Source organism: Panthera uncia, unplaced genomic scaffold (genome assembly GCF_023721935.1).
Source record: "Panthera uncia isolate 11264 unplaced genomic scaffold, Puncia_PCG_1.0 HiC_scaffold_426, whole genome shotgun sequence".
Taxonomy (NCBI): domain Eukaryota; kingdom Metazoa; phylum Chordata; class Mammalia; order Carnivora; family Felidae; genus Panthera; species Panthera uncia.
The window spans coordinates 36,584-48,241 of record NW_026059568.1 but is presented as its reverse complement, the minus strand read 5'-3'; the positions used below and the strand labels follow the sequence as shown (position 1 = coordinate 48,241).

General features: G+C 47.0%; 1 protein-coding gene across 1 annotated transcript in view; it reads right to left on the bottom strand.

Moving 5' to 3' along the window:
• Positions 1-8: 8 nt before the first annotated feature.
• The window catches only part of LOC125918073 (TPR and ankyrin repeat-containing protein 1-like), an 18,512-nt gene continuing 6,862 nt past the window's right edge, over positions 9-11,658 (bottom strand). Inside the window, exons 4-7 of the mRNA XM_049624118.1 lie at positions 8,903-9,021; positions 6,126-6,209; positions 5,741-5,879; positions 9-3,256 (exon numbers count right to left, since the gene is read on the bottom strand). Coding sequence (XP_049480075.1) covers positions 2,883-3,256; positions 5,741-5,879; positions 6,126-6,209; positions 8,903-9,021 — 716 coding nt within the window. The 3' untranslated portion in view covers positions 9-2,882. The remainder of the gene's footprint in view (positions 3,257-5,740; positions 5,880-6,125; positions 6,210-8,902; positions 9,022-11,658) is intronic.

Below are 11,658 nucleotides of genomic sequence, written 5' to 3'. Positions count from 1 at the left end.
ATAAACATATATTGGATGGGCTAAATAACATCTATTGGATAGGCTAAATATACTGGCCTATATATATATAGGCTATACATATTGGCTAAATACATAGGGAAATATATATAAACATATATTGGATGGGCTAAATAACATCTATTGGATAGGCTAAGTATACAGGCCTATATATATATAGGCTATATATATTGGCTAAATACATAGGCTAAATATATATAAACATATATTGGATGGGCTAAATAACATCTATTGGATAACGCACGTCGGATAGATGGGTTAAATAACATACATGACGAAAATTAGTTTCACTTCTTTTGCCTTTACTTTTTCATATGACTACCAGAAAATTTAAAATGTTATATGTGGCTCTCATTATGCTTGTACTGGACAGTCCTTGTATAAGTCCCAGGAAAGGAAATGCTTGCCAAGTTATCAATGCAGAGAGTTGGCACCCGAGGCGCTCCATGCATGTAAAATACCCCACACTGCGCAAACCACCTGGATTCCAGGAGACTTGGAGCTGTGTTTCTTTGCAAACTGAAAAGTCCTGTCTGGAAATACTTTTGGGGGGGGGGGGCATTTTCAGAGTAGGGATGTGTAAGGAGAGCACAGTGATTGGAGACACAGACGTTAACCATAAATTACCAGGGTAATTATCATTAGCTGGAACCAGATCACCCTAGTCCACAAGGGCCAGTAGTCGAATGTCTAGAAATGCTACAAGATGGTTGATCAACATAGTCATTTAAACTTACAATAAATAGGGGCGCCTGGGTGGCTCAGTCGGTTGGGCGGCTGACTTCAGCCCAGGTCACAATCTTGCGGTACGTGAGTTCGAGCCCCGCGTCGGGCTCTGTGCTGACAGCTCAGAGCCTGGAGCCTGTTTCAGATTCTGTGTCTCCCTCTCTCTGACCCTCCCCCATTCATGCTCTGTCTCTCTCTGTCTCAAAAATAAATAAATTTTAAAAATTTAAAAAAAAAAACATACTTATAAAAATAAATAAATAAACTTACGATAAATAGGTTACATTAAAAACAAAACTCGGGGCACCAAGTCTTGGTGTATTTACACCAAGAAAATTGGCAAACATCACAATTCAGGGCTTTTCCTTCTGAAGAACCCACTTGTCAAACATTTTCCAGGATACCATTGCCTTTAAGAAGGTACTAAAATAGGAAGTAATCCTACATGGCGGAGAAGTAGGTGGATCCGAAGTTCCCTCGTCTCTCGAACACAGCAGTGTTGAGTCCAAAGGACTTTGAACTGCAAGACCCCGGGTAGCAAAGTGACAGAGATGCCTCCAGGGACCTACCAGGACAAATTGGTGGACCATAGGTGCGTGACTGCAAACTGGGAGAGATACAATGGGCGGCAGAGGAACAGAGGGGAGGGATCCCCTTCTGCAGAGAGACAAAGAGAAGAGAAAGGGAGGCTGGGGAAGCATAGGACTGGATCTGGACAAGAGAAGAAGGTAGTAAAATACACAGGACACCAAAAAAGACAATAACAAGTGCCGGCAAGGATTTAGAAAAATGAGAACTTTTGTGTGTTACTGGTGGGAGTATAAAATGGTGTAGCCACTTTGGAAAACAGTGTGGCAGTTCCTGAAGGGATTCAACATGGTTACCGTATGGTCTGGCAATACCACTCCTAGGTATCTACCTAAGAAAAATGGAAATATATTCCAACACAAAAACACATACACAAAAGTTCATAGCAGCATTATTCGTAATAGCCGAAGGGTGGAAACAAGACACGGGCCCATCCACTGATGAATGGGTAAATAAGATGTGGTTTACCTACACAACGGGGTATTATTTGGCAATAATAAGGAATGAAGTCCTGATACATGCTACAAGGTGAACATCGAGAGCATGCTCAGTGACAGAAGCCAGTCACGAGACTGTATGATTCCATTTGTATGAGATGTCCGGAAGAGGGAAGTCCACGGGCACAGAAAGTAGGTTAGTGGTTGCTTAGGGCTGGAGAGGTAGGGAGAAATAGAAAATGACTGCTGATGGATCCGCGGTTTCTTTTGGAGACGATGAGAATGTTTTATAACTGATCGTGGTGACGGTTGCATAACACTGTGAATGTGCTAAAAACAGGGAATCGGACCCTTGAAACAGGAGAATTATATGGCACCTGAATTATATTTCAATAAAGCTCCAAACAGTATCTGTAGCACACCCTTTCTCCGTTTCCCCAGATGTGGGTTCCTGGGACGCAGTTCTTTGGGGATGACATTAGAGAAACAATCCTCGCTGGGCTTCCCTGGGACACGTTGAGGAAAAAAGACTACAAGTGCCCGGGACGTCCCCAACCAGAGCCCTCCAGGCTGCGTCTAGTCCACAGGCACGTTTAATTTTGAGCAGACATTTTATAATCTTGAGTTGTCTTATTTTTTTAAAAATCTATCTTTCCAGGGGGCACCTGGGTGGCTCAGTCGGTTGAGTGTCCGACTTCGGCTCAGGTCATGATCTCACTGTTCATGGGTTCGAGCCCCGCATCGGTCTCTGTGCTGACAGCTCAGAGCCTGGAGCCTGTTACGGATTCTGTGTGTGTGTGTCTCTCTCTGCCCCGCCCTCCCTCGTTCGTGCTCTGTCTCTGTCTCAAAAATAAACATTAAAAAAGTACATTAAAAAAAAAAAAAGAACCAACTTCATCCTTGCATGCACCAGCCTCACTCTTCCTCGTGACCTGTCTGGCCTTGGCAGGTATGGAGGATGCGATCCCCGCGTTCGATTCTAAGTGGCCAGGAAGCAGGACCACTTCTGTGGTCTGGCTCGTTAGCGTAGATTTGGCATAAAATAAAGCGCTTATAGTAACTGTGTGATGAGGGAAGGAACAGGGCAGCCAGAGGCCCATATCCCGGAGACATTCAACCCCACAGAAGCCATCGAAGCCAAAAGAGCATGGGGACCCCAGCCCATCTTCCTTCCCTTGACCCGCATCTTTCCTGCATATAGCCTGCCCTCCCAGTCATGCTTAGGTCGACAAAAGGTTTAGCCCTCTTGAGCCCATCCCAGGAGGAAAAGGGTAAAAACGTGTGGTCAGGCTCTCTAACGCCTGAGGTCATCCAGCCCACAGCACCCCCTCCAGCCTGGTGTCGCCACTTACGTTTGATGAGGTATCCTGGGTAGTGAGCCGCGGCAACGATGTGGAGAACAGTGCAACCATCCCCGTCCTTCTGGTTGATGCGGCCTTTCCACTCGGGCTTGTGGTCCATCAACCACCTGAAAAGATGGTTTTCCTCTGAAGGGAATTAAAATGAGTTCCTGATGTTATTTTCCACACACAGAAAATCAATCTGAAAGCACATCGACACGTACCGTCCTGAGGGAGCCAAATGGGGACTCCGACACACGTGTGCCACTCACCACGAGAATGGGAGACACAGAGTTTGTAAACTAAAAGGACGAGTTCTAACTTCAGCCAGATTTCCGAGCAGCAGAGCCCGAGACCAGGGTTCTTGTACGTGTGAGTTGTTGACAGGGAGCTCAGGAGAAAGAGCGTGAGGGACGCAGGGCGGGGCAGGGGAAGGAGGCGAGCAGAGATGTGGTCTCCCCTGAGTCGGCCTCAGCCTGACCCCACAGGGAGCTCTGCAGCGTGAGCTGCACCACGGTGTTGACCCACGAGGAGGCAGGGGCTAACCTTTGTGTCAGTCAGTCAAGAGCTCCAGAACACCTCTAGGGAGGGGGTGTGGTTGAGGGGGGAGCGCCTCCAGAGAATGGGGGGCTGATTGGCCAAGAGCAGCTCTCTGGCCAAGGAGGCAGTTGTGGAACAGCAGGTGGGGATGGGGGCACTAGTCGTAAAGAGGCTCCAGGCAGGGCAACGGTGCCCGTGTCAGAAAGCAGGTCAGTATCCGAAAAGGTTACCCTAATCAATACTGTTAATAAGACTGTTAATCAAGACTGTTAATATTTTTTAATGTTTATTTATTTCAAGAGACAGTGCATGTGCATGAGCGCACATGCAAGCAAGGGAGGGGCAGAAAGAGAGGGAGAGAATCTCAAGCAGGCTCCGCGCTCAGCTGGGCGCCCGGTGCGGGGCTTGATCCCATGACTGTGAGATCATAACCTGAGCTGAAGTCAAGAGTCGGACGCTCAACTGACTGAGCCACCCAGAAGCCCCGATGGGACGTATATTTAAAAGTTATTTTCCCAAGTTCCTTCCTTGGAGCTCCTGGGATCAAGGAAAGCCACACACTTCTGCCAACTCTTTGAACACGGTTTGTCACGACGTCAGTTTTCCTCTGAGAAACAAATCAGGGATAACCTTGAATGCTTGATCGTATTGACACATGCCTGTACCCATGGGAGCTAACGTAAAGAGCAGACACAGCGGGGAATCATGACTTTCACAACCAGAGGCACACTTCTCTGGGCTCCAGATTCCTAGTTTAAAACTGGGAGGACTGGGGGCACCCGGTTGGCTCCGTCGGTCGAGCGTCTGACGTTTGCTTTCAGCTCAGGTCGTGATCCCACGGTCGTGGGATCGAGCCCAGAACTGGACTCCACACGGAGCGTGGAACCTGCTCAAGATTCTCTCTCTCTCCCACTCTGCCCTTCAAAAATCAAAAGTAAAAATTAAAAAAACTGGGAGGATTGGACCAAATTGCTTTTAGTCAGACTTTACTTTTAAATGTTTGATCCACCAGTCCCTGCGCAAGAATAAAACATTTCATGGACTCCACAGTACATGAAATGGAAATCTGGTTAAAGGAAAGTGGGGGCCCAGGTCTTGAAGGCCCTGCCCACCCCCCTCACTCCTTCATTCCCAGGAAGGCAATCCAGCCTAGAAGAGGAAGACTGTCTAGACAATTCTCTTGCCTCTTCTGGCTCTAAAACAGTATGGGTAAATGTCTAACTCTGGTGCCGTACATGCTTGGAAAAGAAAAACAAGCTTTTATCTTGTGTGTGCGTGTGTGTGTGAATGATAAAATTTAAATATTTTCAAATTGAACTCCTATAGCCAAGTGGTGAAGACTTAAAAAAAAAAAAAAAAAAGAATTCTATGAAAATCGGAGTCCTTTAAAAGAACCACAGCAGACGCTATCAACAACAGCCAGTGTTGAAGAGTGTTGAAGCGGTCGACTCTCCGGCTAGAGAGAAAATGAACCCGAACAAGGGGAAAGACCACACGTGCCTTCCGCGGCTCGGGGAGCTCTGCCCAGCAAAGGCTGTCTGTCCCAAGGTCCCTCCTCCGGTCTCAGTGCCCCTGTGCTGCCAGGATCTGTCTAGGAACACAGAATCCTTTCAGCTTGGGCCCCTGTAGCTACTAGGTCCCGGGAGAAATAAAAACAAGGCCGTCTGGGGAGCCCGGGTGGCTCAGTCAGTTGAGCGTTTGACTTCGGCTCAGGTCATGATCTCACGGCTCGTGAGTTCGGGCCCCGCATCGGACTCTGTACTCACAGCCTGGAGCTTGCTTGGCATTCTCTCTCTCCCTCTCTCTGTCTCTCCCTCTGCCCCTCTCCCCCCTGCTCGCACCCTCTCTCTCTGTAAAATAAAAAAAATAAAACGTTTTAAAACCAAAACCAAACAATGCTATCTCCCTGCTGCCTTTATTCATCTGAATAATCAAACCATTTGAATATTCAAATCGTTTGAACATTCCACCTTCAAGTGGCTAAATTCTGGCTAAATTCTGGTGGTTAAATTCAAGCGGCTAAATTCAGCAGAGCTCGGAGCTCAGAGCCGGGAGGGCGGCTTGGGTGGGGTAAACCAGAAGAACACTCACTTGCTTGGATACAGAGCCGCATGAGGGCATGAAGAGGGTATGGTCCTATCGTCTCGATACTCGCACCGATGGAGACGAGCCACTGCACTAGCTTGGGCACCTGTTCCATATTCTCGTAAAGCCCAATGAAGACATATTTCTGGGGGGGGAGAAAAACACAAAGGAAGAATCATGGAAGTCACTACATCAATATTAAACGTCAAGCCCCTTCACTCATAAAATTTGGGATCAGCAAAACCTAGATTCGCTGTGGCCCACGCCTGAGATCATTATACACAACCGATATGCAGTGAGGCAGCTGAAGTCCCCTTATCCAAGCAGAGGTCCCAAATACAAGCCCCAAGTGGCCTGACTTAAAACCGTATGTTTCAAGAAGCCACCTCACCTCAAAGAGACTCTTCAGTGATAACTCTGGGACATGGATATTTCGGGGTAGCCGGTCCTTTCTCACTGACAGAAGTAGGAACGACTGGTAAGAAGGGAGAAAGAGAAAAACCTGGAATAATAATGCTCTCCACGTAGGTTATTGGAACAAACGTTACCTTCGGGGTGAAAACAAACGAGCAAAAACCAAAACAAAATACCCTCCAGCCCTATCTCTCTCTCTCTCTCTTTTTGAAATGTTTATTTGTTTTTGAGAGAGAGACAGAGCGAGCACAAGCCGGGGGAGGGGCAGAGAGAGATGGGGACAGAGGATATGAAGCGCGCTCTGTGATGACAGCAGACAGCCTGATGCGAGGCTCGAACTCACGAACTGTGAGATCATGACCTGAGCCGAAGTCAGATGCTTAACCAGCTGAGCCACCCAGGCGCCCCAGCCCCGTCGCTCTTTTTAAGTTACGTGCCAAGCTTTACAGCCTGAGCCATGATAATCGAAGTCCTTCCGTCCGGCCGATGTCCTGCTCCTGCTGACAGCTAAGCTGTCTCCACATTTCCTCAAAGCCTGCTGCAGACGGGAGCAGCTGACGTTAAGCAGCATTGCCGAGGGCAGAGTGGGTAAAAAAGTGATTCTCTGCGAAATTCTGAAAGCCGAGCAAGCAGAGGAATCCCATCCTTTACGAGCATCTCATCCCAATTAATTCTGTAGCACACGGGTGTTTCATAAGCCCCAAGTGTTTGGGGTCCGTTAGACCCCGGCGAGCAGAGTGTGCTGGAAAGGTCCCTATCAGCGAGTGACAGCTGGCTGCACATCTCTCCCCAATTCCACACCCGGTAGCCCTGTTCGTGGCTTCAGGTTGGCCATGGCTGGAGTACTGATGCTACAAAGATTGGCAAACACTACAAATCAGGCCTTTTTCTCGCAGACAGCCAGTTGTTGAACCACTGACCCAATCTAGAGTCAATGAAGAAACTGAATCCCTCAGAAAGGTTAAGCAATTTGTCCTAGGTCACACAGAGAGGTCCCTCCTGAGATCATCCAGGTGTGCCGACAGGTCTGAGGGCTCCAGGTTCTGGTATGGCCGTGACTGGGGACCCGGGCTCCGCATCAGTCTCCCTCGTGTATGCCCAGTGGACATGGGGACCACAGGGACTGAGCCTATGGCCACATCTTGTTTCCAGGTTCCTTCAGCCTGCTGCCCTCTCTTTACTGCTCACCCTGAACACACAGGCCCCAATCTCAGATGACATACTCAGGGTTCTAACAATCCTGATTGCTGACCCGGCTTTTTTTTTTTTTTTTTTTTTTTTGGTCTCTGTTTCCAATATGTGAAAATGACCTGGGCCCCACTGCTGGGGTATTGGACCAAGTGCACCTGCCCCTTGGGCTGCCTTCTTGGGCCTTCCCTTCCCTACCTACCTGCTTTCTCAAGACCTTGGAATATGGGACTGAGTTCCAGGGAACTCGTGGCTGGATTTTAGGGATGTCCCATGAACCCCCTGAAACTATGTATACAAAGAGAACCCCATAGATTTCATTAGATTTCCAGTGGAATCCATGAGCTTTCTAAAAATTGAAGAACTCTGTCTTCTAAAGTCATTCGCCCTGCCTGGCTCTAGAGTCCTTATGGCTTGCCCTGGCTTTTAGTGACTTTTCTGGACTGCCAGGCTTTAGAAAGCCCAGCAGGCCCTTCCTGACCTAACTCCCATCCTCGGCCGCCTCTTTTCACGAGCACAGAGAGGCCACCATCAATGACAACTATGCACTGGGCACGTAGCACAGCCAGCTACCGTGAAGCTCCATTAGCTCAGTGCCTGGCACATCATAAGCCCCTGACAAGCATTAGCTAATATTATTATTAGGCGTTCTTGCTCCGGTATTTCTAAACTTCACCAAAGCCCCGAGGGAGTAAGTTTATATCCTGAAACTTACAAACGCGGAAATGAGGCCCAGAGGGGAAACAATTGGTCCAAAACAGAAAGTGGAAGATGATGATTCGAGGAGGCATCTGTGTCACACCAAAGCCCAGGCTGCGGGTGCACTGGGCACCGGGAATCCCTTCCACGGATTCCCCGCCTCGGGCCGGCTCCTGTAGCCTCACTGCTACCTGCGGGCAGCGGTCCCTTAAGCCTACACAGAAGCGCTGGGGGCAGCACAGGCAGGTCTCCTGAGCCCACACTAGCAAATGCAATATAGAAGAGATTGCATGAGGGCGCCTGGGCGGCTCGGTTGGTTAAGTGTCCGATTCTTGATTCTGGCCCAGGTCATGAGCTCACGGTTTGTGAGTTCGAGCCCCACATCAGGAGGGAGTCGTGGCGTGGAGTCTGTGTGGGATGCTCTCTCTCTCCCTCCTTTGCTGCCCTTCCCCTGCTCGCGTACTCCCCCTCTCTCTCTCTCAAAATGAATAAGTAAACATTAAAAAAAGATTATGTGAAGATGAACATTCCAAAATTTATTTTCCTCATTCCATATTACCATTGGCATCTGGACTTTACACTTTTGGGATGACCATGGAGACATAGGGCAAGGAGGGAGGGTGATACACGTTAGCTAATATTATTATAGGTGTTCTGAATACGTTTCCTATCTTAAAAAAAAAAAAAACTGGCTAATTAATATACCTCAGTGACTTTCCATTTTTAACGATGTGTCAGTTAAAAAGTTATTTTGGCATCAAGATAAACAAATAATAAATTACAATCCCCCTCCCCAGTGCCAGCAGAAAGAATCTGTTTGATCGAGAATGTGCTTTTCCCACAAGAGAGTCATCTCCTTTTACTTACGTGCCATAATCCTTTCTTTGCCAACTTTTCTATTACAGATTGCCACACTTCTGTTGAGAATCCAGTAGTAAAAATATGATCGAAACAGGGCAAGAAACTTTGCAAAACAATGGGGTCGCCTGAAAGAAAGTTCCACAGTTTAGAAATTTTAACCCAGGCAGAGTCTAGAACATTTGGGAAAAGGTCCTCCGTTTAGGATCACACATAAACAAGTGGTAAATTAAAGATATCAGAACGAGAGGCATTCTCAGGCACCAGGGTGGCTCAGTGAGTTGAGCCTCCGACTCTTGACTTAGGCTCAAGTCATGATCTCATGGTTTGTGGGTTAGAGCCCCACTCTGACAGTGAAGAGCCTACCTGGGATTCTCTCTCCCCCTCTCTCTCTGCCCCTCCCCTGCTCACACATACACACACACACACACACACACACACTCTCTCTCTCTCTCTCAAAATAAATAAACTTTTTAAAAAATAAAAAAGAAAGAGAGGCACTTTCAAAGTAAAAGTCCTATATAATTGACTGAAGCAGCAATCATTTTAAGTTCAGCTATAAACTCAATGCCCCAAGGGTTAAGCGGTATAATGTGAGCTAATACTCACTTAGCTCTTCTATATGTGAAGCCCAGTGATATGTGCTAATATTTAATCCCTCAAACATACCGACAAGGCACTGCCTATTATCTCTACTTAGGAAGAAATAGAAGCTCAAAAAAGTTAAAAAAAAAAAAAACTCACTTCCCTTAAGAAAGATGTGACATCATATGAGGCATGTTAAGATACAAAACACATGAACTAAGGGAAGGGAAGCAAAACTAATATAACAGGGAGGGGGACAAAACATAAGCGACTCTTCAATATGGAGAACAAACAGAGGGTTGCTGGAGGGGTGGTGGGAGGGGGAATGGGCTCAATGTGTCAGGGGCATTAAGGAATATACTCCCTAAATCATTGTTGCACTAGATGCTAACTAACTTGGATATAAATTTAAAAAATAAAGAAATTATAAAAAAAAAAGAAGAAGAAGAAAGAAAGAAAGAAAGAAAGAAAGAAAGAAAGAAAGATGTGACAAATATTATCCTCACCCAATCAATGAGAAACAGAGACAAACGAGGCCAGGCTTCATGGCATATCACGCAACCAGTTAACGACAAAAACAGAGATGGGAACCCAGATCCACCAACTCTCTTATTCAACACACATTCTTCTAACCTAGTGGCCCAATGCATCTCATGATCCTCCAAAAGCCACATTTCTCAAACCCATGGGTGAGATTATCCAAGGAGACGAGGCAGGTGCCAGAATAGCATCGCACCTCCTCCAGGATTATCAATTTCCACAGATAGGTAACTATCAAAATAAATAGATGTAGCACAAAAGGATACAAAATTTCCATAGGCATATTTTTCAAATTTTAGAAATCGGGCCGTGGGCATCCATTCACCCTCCAAACAGGAGTCCTTTGGCATAAAAGTCTGGGATGAGTTGCCCTACGGAGTCCTACGACGTGCCGCTCTCAGGATGGGAGCAGAATGGAAACCATCCAGATTTCTTAGGGGAGCAGTCGCCAAGAATGAACGGTGACTTTACAAAGATGCAGAAAAGACATGAGAGATCGAAGGGGAATGGCCAAGCCATCAGGTTCAGAGGAACGGGACACAGGCTCCGTCACAGCAGTGAAAGGGTGCCTGGAAAGCTGTGACCCATCAGCACTCATCTGGGCATCTTCCATTTCTCTGCTGGGGGACGTGGCTGTGTCTACCTCCAACCACCCCCCACTCACTGCCTGATGCGGCTCTCACCCCCCATCTGTGCCAAACTTGCCAAAATCTGTGGCATGCTGGCCACAGACCACACAAGCTGCTTTCCCACACTCCCAGTGGGAACAGGTGGCTCTGTCACAGTTGAATTTATTTCCCCACCTCTGAAAGCCAAAGACCATTTGCCCACAGTTCTAACATGTGCCGTGTTTCACATCCTAACATCTCTAGAATGGGGACGCGTGTGACGATTGAGTTTGTCTCTTAGTGGCAAAGCATTTGTTTCACTGGCACATCTTAAATGGGTACAGTCTTAAATGTGATCAAACACAATATTTGAAAACAATGGGCTGGTCATTGGCAGAACTTTTAGACTGCGCCAAGATAAACACAGAAAGAGTTCCGTGGTCACTGGCAGGGAGTACATTACATTGTGTTACGGCTTTCTGTCTTTGTCTAATCCAGGCCACTGACAAAGCCGGCTCACGGGCCAGGTCATGAGAGTAATAACTCAAGGCGGTGACGCAGAAAGCCCCCGTGCGTCACTGACCATAGTGGCCGAGACGCTGGGCACCGCGGCAGCTTCTGTGGGACCCTCCATCAGCCCTTCCAGGCTATTCTGACAGCGAACAAAAATATTGCCTCCACGTATGGGATAAATCCATGCAAAACTCATAGGAAAGAGCACAACTCACGTAAAACAAGTAGTATGAATAGGGAAAGATCTCTCAGTAGCAACACAGAAAACTGAAGTCTGAAACAAGAGTGGCGGAGCTCTAAGTGATTTCTGCAAAACGATTTCGGTGTTTTTACAAGAACCTGAGCCACCCCAACTTCCAAAATACTTTCTAATGTGAAAATCAGTTTCATTCAAACTGCATACATCAGCCACAAAGAAACCCCCTGGAATTATCTCTCCAGGAGCCATTCAAATAAAATAACAAGGAGAAAGAAAGAAAGAAAGAAAGAAAGAAAGAAAGAAAGAAAGAAAGAAAGAAA